At 34.5% G+C, this 19,573-nt stretch overlaps 1 protein-coding gene across 1 annotated transcript; it reads left to right on the plus strand.

Annotated features, from left to right (window-relative positions):
* Positions 1 to 5,203: 5,203 nt before the first annotated feature.
* Positions 5,204 to 19,028, plus strand: lrrc74b (leucine rich repeat containing 74B). Its single transcript, XM_052100091.1, is given in 10 exon segments — positions 5,204 to 5,305; positions 10,269 to 10,401; positions 10,976 to 11,022; positions 11,024 to 11,183; positions 14,120 to 14,229; positions 18,087 to 18,202; positions 18,518 to 18,596; positions 18,777 to 18,830; positions 18,832 to 18,873; positions 18,978 to 19,028. Coding segments are annotated over 10 exon segments (894 nt in total).
* The last annotated feature ends 545 nt before the right edge of the window (positions 19,029 to 19,573 follow it).

The following is a 19,573-nucleotide window of genomic DNA, read 5'->3' on the forward strand; positions in this document are numbered from 1 at the left end:
TCCTAGCAGAGTATCCACACACTCAGAATAAAGGTATTTGTAAAGCGGACCAAGGAAGGGACGGAAACAGACGTCAGCTTAAGGGGTAAGCTTTATTTTTGTCACTCAATTTCTTCAACACACACACACACGTATTCTCTGCCTTGTTGTCAGGCTCTCGTTGCTCTGTGGCTGCTGGCTTTGATCCGCTCTCCTCACGCTACTGCAATTACAGACAGGTGTTAGACATAATTTAGCTCAGGTGTGAGCGCCCTTACCGCTTTTCTCTCCCGGACGGGCGCTTGACCACGCCCCCGCTGCCACAGTATTGTTTAAGACACAAAGCCGTGTCCTTGTTTTGGGTACATAAAGAGACAAAACGTTATGTTGAACAAAACAGATAAATTTACCTTTAAATGTATACAAAAGGTCCTTAGGTTACAATTCTGTACCCAAAACGAGTTATAGATTTTAACCAGAGGCACACAAAATGTCCCCTTGAGGGTGCTGCCGCATTGGCGGGCATTGTTCATTAAAACAGTACCTTTTTTTTTGGAGTGTGCACAGGTGTAGTTCATCACATTTACCATTGACATGTTCCAATACTGTTTGCAACTAGAAAGTGTATAGTACAGTATAATATAAGAATAAAATACAATGAATATAATCTATTCTTGTTTTAAGAAACTTCATTTTGTGAAGGGTTTTTGCTAGAAAAGTGTGATTTCTTTTTAAATAAATGACCCTTGATATTTGATCAGCTATTCAATGACATTCATTTTTAAGTGTGGCTTATGTGTCCAAATACTTTTTTGGGGTATGACATAAACCGTAAATACCAGTTGAATTTATGAGATTGATAAAAATAAGAAGAGGCCGCTGTGACAGGGCGGAGGGCGGGGCCGGTTCGTGATTATACACACACGGTCCCTTATCAGGCTAATTAAGCCTCTGAGAGGGATAAAGACAGACTGCGGAAGGTGGTGCGATGAGAGAGAGAACATTTAAGGTCAGCTGACGTCATGTCACGTGTAAAGGGATTTAAGGGAAAGGAGGAGGCGAGAACCGGCTTGACAATATAAATAATAGTTTTAATATAAAACTGAACAAAAAGACACAAACACACACATGACATAACCTGTCACAGCCACTCTCACATATTAATCATTCTACATTTTTGTCTAGATGACTGTAAGAAAAGACTTTGAGGGATCTGTAAAATTCACACAAATCTCTCTAGGCTGGTTCTTGGGCTTTTAGGCAACAATAATATTCTTTGAGTCATACTTGAAACTCTGAACGTCAGTATCTAGGATGTATTGACAAAAAGCGAGAGGTGATACGGTACATCTGTAAGCTTCATTCAACATCATTTTTGGTGTCGGTATTATGGGTAAACAAAGGGTAAACTCTCAGATTTCTGATTCTTACAAAGAGCAAAGAAATCAGTGCAACACATAGGTTATCTTTTGTATACAATGCCTTATAAAGGATAATCTTTCTGGAACCGATTCATTTAAGAAGGGTCAGTGTTTCGCTTCCTAGCTTGCTTTGGATTTGCTTTGAATTTTTTCAAAAATGTTTTCTTTGAGTGGCCTCTGGCATGAAAAATATTGCATAGAGTTACTCCATTTTGAGACAATTTGTTTTCTTGTTTTATGTGTGCTGTTAACACTGAATGTTGCCCTCCCCAGATTTGGGTTTTGCACAGTTTCATCTCTGTGATACAAGAAATGCAAAAAAAAAAAAAAAAAGAAAAAAAAGAAAGAAATAGACACACATGCATATATTAAAAGGTATAGTAAATATCTAAATATTATATGTTTGACATTTTTTTAAGAATGTATTTTGATTATGGGTATTGATTTTTGTTTCGTCCATCTGAGTTGCTTGTAATATGAATATAATGTCTGATCTTTCCTATTGGTTTGGATTATTCGGAATGCATGATGTCACTGTGTCCTGTTTAACTCTTAACCTGCACTGTGTTGGTTTAACTGTTGTGATCGCGTCCTTCCTCTGTGGCTGAACGGAGAATTATATTTTCTTTTTATTTGTGTTTGTTCTTTGCTGCTGCTAACAGAAACTGTTCCGATCAATCTCTGCTGTGAATCTTCTATTGTGGAACTTCAAAACATTGAAACGTTTGCCAGCATATACTTCAAGACTTTGCATCTACTGAATTAAAAAAAAAAACATTTGTATGTCAAGCCATAAAGTCTTTTGTGTATTTTCTGAGGGTAATCTGAATTTTTTTTCGAATCAAATTCCTGTCAAGTTCATTTAAGACATTTGTTTTGTAAAAAAAGCATATATGGAAAAATGTATTGCTCAGAGGTCGCTCTTTCATAGCTCAGAAGACTTAAAGTTATCAGTTGAAGGAATAGTTCACCCAAAAATGACAATTCTGTCATCATTTACTCACCCTTATGCCATCCCAGATTTGTTTGACTTTATTTCTTCTGCAGAACACAAAGATTTGTAGAAGAATATTTGAGCTCTGTAGGTCCATACAATGCAAGTGAATGATGGCCAGAACTTTGAAGCCCCAAATATCACATAAAGGCAGCATAAAAGTAATTCATATTACTCAAGTGGTTTAATCCATGACTTCAGAAGTGATATGATAGGTTTGGGTGAGAAACAGATCAATATTTTAAAACCTTTTTTTACAAAATATCTCCATTTTTACTTTCAGAAAATATAAGTGGAGAGTTATAGTAAAAAATACTTATATATTGATCTGTTTCTCATCTTCGTTTTTGTTCTGCAGAAGAAATAAAGTCATACACATCTGGAATGGAATGAGTGTGAGTGAGTAAATGATGAGAGAAGTTTCATTTTGGGTGAACTATCCATTTAAGTCTCATTAACACTGCAAAATTCATTTTCTTAATTAGTATTTTTGCCTTGTTTTCCTGTAAAAATATCTAAACATTCTTAAAATGAGATTACTTGACATGTAAAATGGCATAAGATTTTTGTCTTGTTTTCAGAGAAATCTTAAATAAGTATGTGGTTTATGCTGAAAGCAAGAAAAAACTTTTTGCCAGTGAGGTTATAAAAATAAAATTAATTCAAAGGGAAAACAATTTTATTTTTATTATCCCATTGGTAATTTAATTTTTCTTGTTTACTAAATTTTGTCAGATTTCTCTGAAAACAAGACTTTATATCTTATACCATTTTTCTTGTCAAGTAAACATATCTTGTTTTAAGAATATTTAGATATTTTTTTACTGGAAAACAAGACAAAAATACTAATAAATATATATATTTATTTTTTACATTTTTTTTGCAGTGAAAGTAGCATCTTTGTCTATGATCATTTTCGAAAAATTACTTGGAAGAAATAAAACTCAAATGAGACCATTGTTGACATACAGTAAGATAATAGAGCTAAAGACAAATTTATGTAGATAGCATAGCTAATAATTTGGGCTTGGAGGAACTTGAGAAATGTTAAGAGTCCATGTTCCAGTCTCTAAAATCTATTAAAAGACTAAAATGCAGATCTACGCTCAGTTTGTGACTTTGTTAAAGGGTAACTAAACACCTGCTCAGAGTCTGACTCCACCCACTAGAAATATTTGAAAATGCAGGAAAAGTGGGCAGACCCCGGCGGGGATAGAGGGAACGAACGGAGTGCGGGGGAGGGGGGGGGAGGGCACCTGAGACTCGTAGTGACGGATTAATTGACAGCTGCTGTCAGACTCTATGTTATTATTATTCCTCACACGGTCGCAAGACGACATGTACATGAATCTGGCGTGGTGAGCTGGAACCTGCTTACGTCAGCTGTCACCGCTTACATCACGAAGTACCGCAACAGCCAATAGGAAAATTCAACTGCAGTAGCCACCGTTCAACCTGAAGAGGGCAGCACTCAGACGTTTTTACACCATATATTGTAGAATTAAAACACTTTATACACAAATGTCAGAAAAAGTACTTGAATCAATGACCAGTACTAATAAAGCCCCATGCTTACAGATCATTAACTAAAAAAAGTTGGTTTAGGGTTTAGTTACCCTTTAAGATCTTTTCTAAAACTAAAGGAGACACGTGAGGTCTTTTTCTCTTTGAAGCAGATTTAAGTAAAGGTTTCCATTTGCTCTCCAATTTCACAAATGAGATTTAAAAGATCACTTTTGTGCTTTTTCTGCTTACTTTCAATTCAATATAAATCAATATCTTACCTGTACTAATATTGTCTAGATATTAGAGTTAGAAGTTTTATGTCAAATTTGCAACAACATTACACAGCAGTACTAGATGACATACAGTATGTATTTTTATACATGTTCATCATTGCAAGTTACTTTTATAGGTTAAAATAAATTGTTTAGATTTTTTTACATTTACATAATTATTAATAGTTAGTATAAAGAATAGCTGATATATATAAAGAATAAGTAACAAGTATAAGAATGAGTGGCAATATTAAAATAATAAAATAATAATATATATATATATATATATAAGAGATCACTTTTGTGACTTTTCTACTTTAATTTCACTCCAAATCAATTATATATCATATTATTATTTAGATAGTCAAGTATTTGTCAAATATGCAACAACGGCACAAATCAGCACTTGTTGACATATATTTTTCTCCATGCTCACCACTGGAAGTTACTTTTTGGATTAAAATAAAATATTTATATTTATTCATTTAATAATTCATATACTTATTATATAATAGTAAATGCAAAGAACATGTGGTAAAACAACAACATATTATAATTAATATTCCAATTATGTGTTGAGAGTTGCTGCTTCTTTAGCTTTTAGATAGAAGCTGAAATTACTGAGAAGAGAAAATACAATGTATTTTTAGTCTTATATAAAGTGCTTGTTACTTATACCAATCACTGCAGGAAACATTATGTGAGTGGAATGACACCATGGCAACCATTCAACAAAACAAATGAGTTGAACAATAGGCCACCCTCACTGCTCAGCCTCCCCTGCTCATTGGATGATCTGTGCTAAAATGCAGCTCTGCAATTAATCAGAATGAATGTCATTCAAATATGATCCTCCCAGAGCAGGTTAGTCTGGCAGCAGATAACAACACTGCACTAATTTGCTTTCTTATGGATTTGATTTTATAAAGGATATTGATTCTGTCTGGCTTAGGAAACCAAGAGAGTCAGATGTGATTTAGTTTGATTACAAAACTCTCCTTCACAAGATTTAACAAACACACAAATACAGAATGGTTGTGGTCAAAAAAGTTGCACAAGAAAGTATCCTACCATCAGTGTGTGAAGATGAAGGTGAAAAAGAAGAGGAGACCCAGAAGTCTATACAGCAGAGGGTGTGTAAATGGCCAAGTGAGTGTCACTGCTTCTGATATTGATGACTTAGAGGAGTAGTTCACCCAAAAATAATAATTATGTCATCATTTAATCACTCAAACCTTCTTCCAAACTTGTATGACTTGCTTCCGAGGAACAGAATCCCATTCTTTTATGTCATTTCTTATGCCTGTATGTTATAAAATATGTATTGTTGTAAAGTTGAGTGGGCTTAAATATTCCAATAAATGGCTTCACAGGTGCAGATTTATTTCCAGTGTTGTGGTATTTTCTATTGAAACAGGAAATTTGAGTGGGACAAAGTAAACAGTTGGCAGAGGGACATTCTCATTCTAGACTAGAGTGCATAATATTGGACAAAAATTAGGACACAGTCCTGAGTTATAATGTATCAACTTTTTGATTCAGTTTTCCATGGAATAGAAAAACTGTAAATCTTTAATGCACTGTATATGGGTGTTTCTTCAACACATGGGAACTTCATGTCCAAGGGGTTTATTTGTATTATAATCAATAGAGTTCAACTTTTCCCTGTTTGTTATGTGAAGGTTACATAAAAAATTGACTTGTAAACTTGTAACCTGGCAACCATCATTTATTTTTGGTACTTTTCAAATGTCTTTTATGTACATATTTTACTGTTTTATCCTTGTCCTAGACCATATTACAATACAATAAAATTTCAATACAAATACAAATTATTACATGTTCAAAACGATGATAATAATGATATAATTTTAATACTGTGATAATCTAGAAAAAAATATTTCTATACATTTTTCAGTATTATATTTTTCATATATAATATGATGCCATTATTATCGTTCATTGTGAGCAACATTTTGGGAATTTGGGGGAATTTGGGAAAAATATATTTTTCAATACTGAAAAATGTACTAAAATTCCCAAAATGTTGCCCCCAATAACTTTTCACAAGTTAGTGTAATTGTTAATACGGGAAGAGCATGCTTGACATGAATTATGAGACAAATGATGTTTGATGAATACAAAGAAAAATCAAGTTATCAATTTTCAATCAAGCTGTAATTTTTAAAGTGTGAAACTAATATTTAATTGTGTGTATTTAGCATATATAAAATGCTACCTATGAAATAAGCCTTAGCAAGACAAAAATAGTGACATTTTATTGAAAAGTAACATTAAAAATGTCATTTTCATCAGCGTCATTTACGCCACAGAATTTTATTAAACACAATAAAGACTTTGAGACGGGGTGGAAATAACACTGTAGTGGGAATTGTCACGACTGTGGTGCATGTACATATAGTACACTGCTGGACATTTTTACACCCAGGTGTAAATACAGTAGACTATGCCACACAGCATGGCTATTTGCACCCCAATAGTCTAGTGGAAACATACTTCCTTAAAAGCATTGTTGTAGTGGCTTGGGGTGTAATGTTGGTGTGAATGTATCTTTTCGTGCAGGCTCAAATCTGCCTTTGTCCTACTCTTTTTCCCATTCTGTTTCCTGTCTCCACTCTTAATATTTTCTTTAATGCTACTTATAATAATATATGAAAACTAATATAAAAGGTGGCTTTACTATAGTAATATTGTTGTAACCATGTTTTCGGCAGAAACCACAATTTTGATGCAGTTAACCATGGTGTTACTACAGTAATGTGGCGTTAATATAGTAACCATGTTTAATTTTGTGGTTACTATGAATTTACTACAAAATATCATGGTGATCACTTAAAGGTGTACTCACTTTTGTTGCCAGCGGTTTAGACATTAATGGCTGTGTGTTGAGTTATTTTGAGGGTACAGCAAATTTACACTATTACACAAGCTGCACACTCACTACTTTACATTGTAGCAATGTGTCATTTCTTCAGTATTCTCACATAAAAAGATATAATCAAATATTTACAAAAATGTTAGGGGTGTACTCACTTTTGTGAGATACTGTATATATAATTAACTTTTTGTTAATTTTAAGGAGTTTTTTCAATATTGTCAACTTTAAGGTGGACACTTACATAAACATGGACTAAAAGCCAGAAAAAAAAAATGCGTAATAGGGTTAATATCTTTTAGTCAAGACAAGCTCCCAGTAAGATCAACAGCATTGTTGGTACTGGAGAAACACTCTTATCAAACAATCAGGTTTAGAAGCCAGTGTTAGAATTAAGAAAGGGGTTGGGGGAACCCCATGATTACTTGTAGGCTAAGCTAAAGCAAGATGCTGTTCAAGCATATGCTAAACAACAAATTAGTATTGCTGAGTATACAGTATGTCTATTTTTGCTTATTTGAGTAGAAGGGCATACCTGAAATTTTGTATTCAAACAATATTGCTTAGAGAGTCCCGAGATCACCCAGCAAGCATCAAACCATAAGGGTGGGGCTTCAGAATGACTATGATACAGATGAGGTGGAGGAAGGTAGCAGGTAGAACTAGCTAGCTACTAGTGTATCGTCTGTGATGAAGATTATGACATAGACCTGGAACTCGATGGCTTTCACAGTAAGAGTTCTTATTAAAAGTGAGAGTGTGAACTTGGGCACACAGAGAAAGTGGGCTGCCAGGGCTACGTGGGTGATGCACGTTCTGATAGAAAGTGTCAAACAGCTAAGGGCCACAGAATATGATGTTGCCACTCAACAGGGAATAAAACAGGCAAACGTCCATGAGTCATGCTTGTAATTGCAGACAAAACTCTCTCACTCTCTCTCATTTTTCACCTGCTCGTTCTGCAGATAGCGAAACACCTACACACTCTTCTACATATACATAAATCATGGCTCCATCCATCTCTTTAACTGTCTCTCTGATGGCTGTTTATTCAGCATATTAGAGGTGGCCATCTGCTAGATTACTGCTGTGTGCCTCCGCATAGCTTAATGAATGGCTTGGGAATTTTCCACATTCATGATAATAGCGTATCTCAATGAGAAACAATGACGTATTGTTGTCATATTTGGTTTAAACACTGACACCAGCTCATTTCAATTGAGGTGTGGGGTTGCATGTGTGACTACACATAGGTTATCTTCCTTATTGACTGCATTCATTAGTAGTGTTTCCAACGCATGCATCACTATTACTGTTACACACACTGAGAATTATGGATTTGAAGAAACCCTTGGAATTTGGATCTTTATTCCCACACTGTTTTTGCTAGGAACATGAATGATACCTCAAATTCTGTTCCTTGTTGAAGGGAGGTGGAGAGAATTGTTTGAGTCAGTGCTTAACTTGGTTGCACCACCAGTACTTAATGCAAGACTAAGGTCATAAGCGGTTTATGTTCAAGCCCTTTTTATCCACTTTGTCCTTATTGTTATATATATATATATATATATTGTATATATTCCTTATTGACTGCATTTATTCTGTGTGTGTATATATATATATATATATATATATACTGTATATCCATATATATATGGATTACTTTTATACTGCCTTCATATGCTTTATGGACCTTCGAATGTCTGGTCACCATTCAGTTGCATTGAATGGACATACAGAGCTGAGATATTCTTCTAAAAATCTTTGTTTATGTTCTTCAGAAGAAAGAAAGACATAAACATTTGGCATGGCATGAGGTTGATTAAATGATGAGAGAATTTTCATTTTTGGATGAAGTAACCCTTTAGGCATGACCCTAGGTTGAGAATTTCAAGTGTGAAAACCTCTATAGAGACTTGAGGATGGGTGTGGTTATGTGGCTGTGGCTGAGCAACATCTGTAGAGACCAAGGCCAGGAGAGGAAGAACGGTAAGGATTGACACCTGTGGGAAATTATCTCTGACAGCTGTTCTATGTTGCAGTGAGACAACGCACAAAGCTAAGTCCTTGTTTGTGAGCATTCATTAAGATGAAAAGCAAACCCATTTGTTACACTGAAAAGTGTGTGAAAATAAAGACTTGTGTTGAACATTAACCCGGCCCTTGCTTCCTCCTTGAGAAGAAAGTCAAGAGACCTAGTCACAATGGGCTTTTATGTTTTGGACCGGTAAGCAACAACCAAGTAACACCCTAGCAACTACAGTATATCACCAGAAAACATCCAGAACAAGCAACTGAATAGCAAGGCCCTGGCAACCACCCACAATCCCATAGCTCCTGTTGGCAAATTATGCATGGGCAAGCTCCATTCACAGTTTCTGCACAAAATGTAAAAATCTAGTTTTACTACTTGTCTGACTGTATAGGTGGAGATAGATTGACGTAAAGAGTGTAATTTCTGCGCCAATAGTGGCACCTAATGGAATTGTGGAAATTCCCGGCTGGGAAAAAAAATTGTCCAGCGGCAGTCACAACTTACATCATTGATTGAGCTAATGTTTTTCTTTTAGGCTGGACAGGTTACTCAAATTAATAGAGCAATGTTCTGAAAGGGCCACAGAGCCACAGTTTACACTTTTTAGGAAAATCAATGTATAATGACTTATTTGATTCTTTAGTAAACTGGGATAGAAGAGAGGATTTTAAGGTGCACTCAGTAACTTTTGTCTTTGTGTCATCTTGGACTTACACTGACACCTAGCGGCTTGGATGCAGCATCATTTAAATCAATAGTTTTCGGTTTCAGATGTCATTGTAGAAATGTTGTATTCACAGTCAGCCATGATTACTTTAATTAATGAGTGAAAGTGTCTAATAACAGGATGGTTTCTGAGATTAAGCTAGTTGTATTCAGGTGGTCACGTGATTCTAAAATGGCAGCCTCCATGTGTGGGCCCTCTCCATGTAGAATAAAACAGCTTTTATAAGGTTACTGATATGACTGGAGTCTTCATTTTAATATGAGTGGTAATGATTTCCTACATATATTGCAAAATAACAATTTATGTCTTTAGGAGTTACACTATTTTAATGAGGAAACAGTACTACTGAGTGTACCTTTAAACACAAATTTTTTTAAAAAAAAGCTCACCTTATAAATAAATAGAGAAAAAACAAACATTACATACATGCCTTTGTAGGGCACCAAAGCTCTGGCGGTTGCCTTGGAAACCAAGACGTCCATCCTGAAGCTGAGTCTGGGAGATAATTCCATGGAAGGAAAGGCCAGGGCTGCCAATGCTAGCATGCTCAAAGCGAATTGTTACATCACAGGTGATTTTTAACCATGGGTGCCTCACTGTCCCAAACTGTTGCCTTGTTTTGTGTTTGTCTTTGAGGTTTCCCTAGTTTTGTGAACTTAAAGTCTGTGTAATCCAGTATGTGAGGCAAGGCTGTCATCTTTTTCTAGACATGGTGGCTTGGACAGACTGCTATGTATTTTCAAAACATTCACAATGTGTTTTCTTGTTCCTCCCCTCGGTGTGATATTGGTCACATGCAGTGGGGTCCAAAATTCCAATTTTTGGTAACGCTTTATTTTACAGTTCTCGTTACACATATTACATGTATTGACCCTAGTAATGACAGTCAATTATGCATAATTACACGCACCTAACCCTAAACCAAACCCTGTCCCTAAAACCTATAGTAAGTACATGTTGTTTATTAGCAATAATCAGATTTAATGTTTATACAAAGTATATTATCAGCATTAAAATGTTAGTAAAACATTGAATAAAAAAAAAGATTTATATTAATTTTAAAATGTCTCAGAATTTGTTTTATACCCCTTTTGCTTTAATGTTAAAATAATCCAAATACAAACTTCGTCCTTATACAATTTCAGATATGTATCTGTCAGAAAACTGGATGGGTGAGGATGGATCCAGGGCATTTGGCCGGCATGCTGCTGGATAACACTGTCCTGCTTTCACTCAACCTCTCAGGGAACCATCTGGATGAGAGTGCGGCCAGTCACCTGGCACCAGCTCTGAATGGCAACCAGAAGCTTTAACACCTCGACCTCAGCCACAACAAATTCGGAGAAATGGCAGGTATGACATGATGTAAAAAGTTTCCAGTAAATGGTTCATTCCTTTGATATGATTGCTGCTGGCCCCGTCCGTATTCAATAACTTTGCTTTTAAAGTGGTATTTAAAGAATTTGAAGCATTTGCCTGCCACACGTTGAATGGTTCCACAAAACACTTGCACGAAGAGCATAAAACCTTTGGAGGACTGTTTCATGCCTAATTAGACAAGTACTGCAAATAACTACTTGAATTTAACATAAAATACATGAATAACAAAAAAGAACATTGACCTTGTCTGAAATATTCCATAATGTGAATGAAAAAAAAAGATGTGACTTTTAGTTCTAATCCATAATACAGAAAATGTATTTTTCTTTTCACTTGGCAGACACTATTATCCAAAGCAACTTTTATCATTTTGTGTGTTTCCTAAATCAAACCCATGACCTTGTCATCGTTAGCACCACACTCCATCAATTGAGCTACAGTAACTATAAATTCATAAAAATTTTGATGATTTAGCCTTAAAGGTGCACTCAGTAATTGTTTCCGTATTCAAATAGTGTAACTCCTAAATACATGAATGAAGACTCCAGTCATATCAGTAACCTTATAAAAGCTGTTTTATTCTACATGGAGAGGGTCCACACATGGGGGCTGCCATATTAGAATCACATGACCAGCCGAATACTACTCGATTAATCTCAGTAACATCCTGTTATTTGACACATTCACTTTTGATTAAAGTATTCATGACTGACTGTTAATACAACATTTCTACAATGGCATCTGAAACTGAAAACCGTTGATTTTAAATAATGCTGCATCCAAGCCACTAGGTGTCAGTGTAAGTCCTCAAAGACAAAAGTTACTGAGTGCACCTTATAAGTTAAGCTAAAAAAAAAGCATTTGTGGCATAATTTTAATTACAACAAAAAATGATTTTGACTTGTCCCTTATTTTCTTTAGATGGGTCATGATATTTAGACATATAAGAGGAACAGTACTATAAGCAAACTGTAAAAACTCAAAATGTCCTCCCCAGACTAAAAAGAGCATTTCTATTTGCCACCATGCTCAAACGTCTCTTTTTGTTGAAGTTTTTAGGAGGCTCTTAGGCCAAAACCGACAGTTTCAGACAGAGGGACAAAAACAGGGTTGAAAATGATCATATATTACTACATTTTTAATGTTTTAATGTCTTTAAAAAAAACGTTGGTTCAAAACTTTTATTTTGGTTCAAAAAAACTTTTATAACATTATCATTGGACATCAGGAAAGATTAAAATAGTATTAAAAAAGAAAGCACTTAAAGACCCCTTTAAAAAGGGCAACAATTGAGGTTACAGTGAGGCACTTAGAATGGAAGTGAATGGGGACCATTTTTAAAGGGAGGGTTTAAAGGCATAAATGGGAATCTGTTTTATATCTTAAATAAGCACTTAATTAATAGTTCTGTTAAAACTCATTCGTTATTTGAGCTGTAAAGTTATTTAAATTGTCATTTACCGGGATTACAGGGTTTATGGCGTTAAGCCGTCCTGCAAAGGTGTGGCCAGAATTTTTTTACAGGGGTGCCAAAGGGGTGGCAAGAGTCAAGTAAGGGGCATCCAGTAAGTTTGTCTGACAGGGCAGGTAGTTCGTTTGAAAAAGCATTAATTTTGCTATGTTTATGCCTCTCATCCACACTAAAATTATGTTTTGCGCTAACGAAAACAGAACGGTAAGAAAACGCTCTCCATTACCACATAATTTGGAAAATTATGATGTTGGGAAACTTAGATTAGTGTGGACGTGGCCTGAGAGTCTATATAAATTGCTTTAAAACCTAAACTTTTACCCACAATTTTCATTCATTTTCACATTTTTGGATAAAACAATATTTGTTATTCAATAAATATTATAAAACTGATAGTTCTAACTCTCAACCTGTTGAGAAGTTGCTTGGCAATCACAAATCTTTACAGTTAGGATAATGAACTGTATCACTTGGTGGAAGAACTGTTTATTCTGATTATTATTCATGAAATAACTCCAGTTGAATGTCTCTTCAAAATGTATGTAATGCACAGCCTCTCATATTAAGGCTTATTGCTTTTTTAAATGAAATATTAAATGTCAGTAGTTTAAGTTGAAACCTGTTGATAAAACCTCAAGATTTCCTTATTTCATGCAAACACTTATGCCTCACCAAAAAGTACAGTATATGTATATATTTTCATGTCTTTCTCTGAGACTGTATGGATCAACATCTCTTTGAAATAACTAATCTTTTTTTATAGCTAAGTGCTCTCTTCATAACTACAACTCAAATGGGAAATGATACTTAGCTTCAACACTCAGGCACAAAATCTTCATATTTGCAAGCATCTGGCTCTGAGATATCCAGAGGGCTGGATCTCAAATAATCAAAACTACAGTATGATGATGAAGGATATGGAATATAGTCCTCAACCCCCATGGCTGTCAACATGAATGACAGAGTGTGAACATAGGGAAATTGCCACAATAATACAAGAGAAAAATATTGCAAAGAATCATCAAGAGGAACTCCTTCATGACCAGCTATGATTCATACACCCTTAACAGATTCTGTTGGCACATCTATGATCATTTCACATATGGCGAGGGCTTTCTTTCTATAATCCTACACAACTGATGATTATGCTTGGCATTGACCATTGAAAATATGTTTAATAAGGCTTGATACAATTATGTGATATCAAATACAATATTTATATTCTTCATTTCATTAAGAGCTTTGAAAATGGCAACAGTTTATGGAGCTGCTATTTGTTACCTGTACACTACACTGAAATAACCTAAAATGTGCTAACGTCTAAATGAACTGGTTTTATTCAAATCAAACATCACTGAATCAACCAATTAATAATAATAAAAAAATATATTATAAAATGTACCATCTCCCTTTCTTCTCCACCTACCTCTCTCTCCAGGAAAAATCCTGGGTGCTGCTATTGCCAAGAACACACCAATGAAGTCACTCAATCTGGCTTGGAATTGCAGTCGAGGAAAAGGAGCCATTGCATTTGCTAAAGGCCTTTGGGTAAGAGGGAATTGTTCCTCCTCTGCCAGAGTCATTCGGAGTCAATAACTTTCTCTGATCAACTCTTAAACAACTCTCAGATTTCAGAAAGTGCTGTTAGACCCAGCGTGCTTTATTTTTATTTTTAAGGGGTTAATTTAATATGGAATTTATATATATTTCATCAATGTTTTAAGATAAGAGATAATTTTATGCTTAAAACATACTGTAACTTTCTGAACTGAAAAAATCCTCCTCAGACCCAGAAGATTCCCATTCATTGAAATATAGCTTTATGACATCAGTAAGATATTTTAAAGCATGACTGTCGACATTGAAGAATGGGGCAGACAGTTAAAAACTATATTGAAGCAAACATGCAGCACAGTGCAGAATCTCATTTCACATGCGAAGAGGGCATTTACCAACTCATGATAACTCGTAATAATTCATTTGAGGTGGCAAAATCGTAAGATGTCCTGTGACTTGGCAGCTTTTATTACAATAGAGACTTCCCAGTCAACAAACTGAATTTCAAATTGATAAAATACTTGCCACAAAATTTTAGCTCACCTCCTATCCAACACATTATTTTTAGAAAAGAAATGACAGTGAACACATCTGGTTACTCATTCCATATTCATGCAATACAAAGGACTGATGTTTGTCAATAATCTGTAATTCGCTTCCCTTGTCTCTTTCCAAACCCCAATGCTTTCTTTCCTCCGTGGAGCACAAATGTTATTTTCCTATTAAAATCAAGGCTTTGGGCTTGTGATTTAAGGAATATTCCGGGTTCAAAACAAGTTAAGCTTCATCGACAGCATTTATGCCACACTGTAAAAAGTACTACGTGATAACTTCTTAAAGTATGGTTACAATATTACACATACTATTTTTAAGAACTTGTTAAGTTTGGTTTATTTTTTTATAAAAATCTTGTTAATTAAATCATGAGAAGTTACTCAAATTAGTTAGTATTCAAGCCTTGTTTTTAAAAACAATGAAATCTCCTTTATTAAATCATGTGAAGTTACTCAAAATAGTCAGTATATGACACATTATGAATTTTAATTCATATAATGTGTTTATTATACTAATAATATTATCCTAATTTTCAGATTTTTGTAAGGCTTAAAATGATGCATTTATCAATATTTTAAACACTATTCCCACTTAAAGCATTTATGAATTCAGATTTATTTATTTAACTTGAACAATGAACAAACACACACACACACACATAGATGGTTAAGTATTTATTTGATCAAACAGGGAGCAGTGTGCATTACACAAAACATATTGGTTTAAACAATATACATATATATATACATATACATATATATATATATAGAGAGAGAGAGAGAGAGAGAGAGAGAGAGAGAGAGAGAGAAATATTATGAAATAGTTTTGAAAAATAAATATACACCATTTAAATGAAAAACAAAACAAAAATTCAAATAAAGCACCATGTAGTGAAAAACAAAATGAAGGCCACAGTTTAAAAACAAACTAAATAAAAAAATACAATAGGCTAATAATAAAAACAGTAGTTTTAAGTAATAATAATAATAAAAACAAATAATGCTCTCATTGCATGTACAGATACAATTTAACAGCCAGTCAAACTCCATGAAATGAGACAATTCAGGATTCATCGCAGTTTATCAGTTTAATCAGATGCCAATATGTTTTTAAAACTGGAGGATTAAGTCTGTAAATAACAATGAATAAACTGAAAATACGAATGAATAAAAAATCACAAATGTAATAAGTTCTACCACATGCTCAATAAACTTGAAAGTATTCATTTACATACTTATGTATGTTTTCCTCTTTATGTAAATGTAAGTGTGATAGTAAATACAGCAATTTACTTGTTAACTACTATTATAGAAACATAGAAATGTCTTTGATGCTGTTATGTTTAAGGGGATTAACCCAGCTTATATGCAATGGCAAACACAATGAAGAACTAATATAAAATTGCATATAACGAACATCTTTGTTAATACTCCTAAATATTTGTTATTAAGTGTTATACAGAAGACTGGAAACTCACAGACGGTGCTTTCACAAAGGTAAAACAAAGGATGGCTACAGAACAGCTTCCTGTAAGGAAACATAGTCACTAAGTGTAGCTCAATCACTAAGGCAACAATGTAATTTAGGCAAACCAAATAGATTGTTACATCACACATTAACATCAGGTTACATCATCAGCTCATCAGGTTCTTCATCGTAAACTGAGAATATAAAATCCAAAGAGACATCCAAAATGTGCAATGTTGGTGGGGCTCCAGAACTGGATTGAACACCTTGTCTACGAGACCATTTAAAAATAATAATAAGGAATTTATCAATCTTTTAGCATGTTCACCTATTTACCAGTCCGCCAAAATGTCGTCAAATTGTTTCAACGGTCAAATCACTTTGAAATGAATTGGTGTCCGTAAATCAAATAACAAAATAGCACAAATTTCCCCAAAATAATTAGGCTGTCTTCTCTCTTATTTATTAATATAATGTATTATTTAAATGTACCCAATATTTTTTATACTATGCTGAGTCATAATTCAAAAAATTATATATATATATATAACCTTCATGTTATACCTTCAAGTAAATTTTTTTAAGCAAATTTACACCCAAATAACTTTTTGCAGTACCTAAGATTACCACAAAATTGTATTCTCTTTCCTACTTTTCCTTAAAAAAAAAAACGATGCAAAAATCTGGGTCACGCTGAGGCATGTACAGTGGAAGTGGGCCAATTAGTAAACGTTAAAATAATCATTTTTTCAGAAGTATAGCAACAAGATGTAAATAATATGCGTGTTAACATGATTTTAGTGTGGAAAAATCGCAATGATTTAAAAACAATGATTTAAACATCTTTACATCTCAAATAATTCACGAGTTTTAACAGAAGAATTAATATACAGGTAAGTGCTTTTACAAAATTATAAGCTTCACATTTGTGCCTTTAAACCTTTCAAAAAGAACCCACATTCTCTTCCATTGTAAGTGCCACAATGTTTCCTCGATTTTTCCTTTTTTAAGAATAGGATGGACAAAGTGAAATTATTTTTTTATGTCACAAATGCTGTCAATTGAGCTTAACTTGCGATTAACCCAAAATATTCCGTTAAAAATCATAAGAATACTCGTTAAAATGCCAAATGTTTCTCTTTCTTCCCTGGTACTGTACACAACAGTCATTTTCCTATTAAAATAATGGTTAAGTTTAGGATTTGGTTAAAGGGTTAGATGTATGTAGACCCCTAGATGTTGGTAGGGGTATGTGTATGACCCCTTTAACCTTCCTATTCTGTTCAGTGATTTTTGACCAAAATAAAAATAACACCAAAAAAACAAAACAAATGCTACACTTTGCACAAAATTGTTTGATTATGTCTAAATATATATCTAAATACATAACTCGTGATAAAATGTAAAATTACTATACTGGAGGTGGCTGCAAAGAACACTGCTGTTCAACTAGGTTTTTATGCAAATGAATGGTGAAATTAATATATATATATACAGCAGGGCTGGACTGGGAAGAGAAATCAGCCCAGGATTTTACATAGCAACTGGCCCAAAAGTTGAGCAGGGGGGTGTTTGCTGTCCTTTTCTGCATATCACGGCACCATTTTGTGGTCTGTTCTGCATAACGTGGCGGCTCATTTTAGCTTATTGCAGCCCATTCGTTTCGTAGCCAACCCAACGGTCCACTTGGTTCTCCACATGGCCAGTCTGCCCCTGATTAGCCCCATAGTGTGAAGGCCCACCGGGAAAATGCCCAGTATGCCAGATTTACCAGTCCAGCCCTGATATACATTGCTGTAATCCAAGTGTTGGGTTTAATTTTAAAGGGAAACATCTTCTTGTGGACCCTGGAATTGTCATACAACAGCCTGGGCAAAGAGGAAGCCATCACTCTAGAGGAAGTACTCAAACACAACAACACACTTGAGGATCTGAATATTGGGTACTGTTGTCATTACTGTATTTATGGCATGCAGGACCTGGTCACTATATAAGTCAATGTTTTGAAGGCACAAACAGTAGTCATGTCTATTTTTAAAGACACCAGTCAGTTTGATGGGTGTTACAATGTTTGTCTCTTAAATTGGTTTGAATGTTCACAATGCACAGTTATTCAAAGTATTTATTTGCAGTGGAAAAATGTATAAATACATGCCTTAGCAAAGTAAAAAAAGCTGACATTTACAGTAAAAGTGCCTTCAAAATCATACTGTTGCTGTCTTAAAATATTTTCATATGTCTTTGTCTTTTTCTCTAGCAATAATGGCATACCTCTTGAAGGTGCCATGCATTTTGCGCTGGGCCTCAAAGTGAACACAACTCTACGAATTCTCAAAGTACAACTTTCTATACAAAGCATCAACATGGTAGCAGCAGGGAATTATTGGATCACGTAATACAAGTATAAAAAGCCATTTAAAGCTATTTTTAAGCATAACTTTCAAGTTAGTGTCAGAGATTTATGGCATTTCTTTGTTTTTATATCACAAATTTTATTGGTTTTCTGTGGGATCCAGATGTCTCGGAATCCGATGCAGTCAGCAGGGTGCTTCGCCATTCTAAAATCAGTACAAGTACAACCCAGAATATGCAATAGAGTTCTTGGACTTCTCTGTAAGTGCCTCTTCACCATTCATTCCCTATTTTTCCTTCTCTCATTAGATACTGTATATATTGGGTTTTCTAATCTTGTATATCTAACTAAAGCTTTCTTGTAGGACATTATTGTGGACTTCCAAACATTCAAGTGGAAAATGGTGGGAAAATAAAGACAAAAATGTGCTGAACTTTATTCAGAAACATGTAATCCAGACAATCTACTTGTAATCATGAGGTCAGTTAAAGGGACAATTCACCCCAAAAATTGTTTAATCCCATGTGGTTACAAACCCTAATGACTTACTTCCTTCACTGTAACACAAGAGACATTTTGAATAATGTTGAAGCTGCTCTTTCCCATAATATGAAAGTGAATGGTGACTGAAATAATAACAGAATTTTCATTTTTGGGTAAACTATCTCTTTAACTGAATTGCAAATATATTTTTCAACAACCGAAAATCTAAACAAGGACTCATATGGATCCCAGACCCCTCCACATGGTTCACTGTAACTAGTTGTTCAGCAACATTAGAACTGATGATAATAAGTGCCTTAGGCTAAAAATGAAAAAGAACACAAGTTGTACAGTTATTAAAGAGTGTATGCCTTGTTTTGACATAATTTTTATGAATTGAAACCGACTGATCTTAGTTCAGAAGACTCTAAGCTGTCAGTAAAGGGTTAAACTTTGGATGCACAGAGTCATGTGACC

This window comes from Xyrauchen texanus, chromosome 3 (genome assembly GCF_025860055.1).
Source record: "Xyrauchen texanus isolate HMW12.3.18 chromosome 3, RBS_HiC_50CHRs, whole genome shotgun sequence".
NCBI classification, from domain to species: Eukaryota; Metazoa; Chordata; class Actinopteri; order Cypriniformes; family Catostomidae; genus Xyrauchen; species Xyrauchen texanus.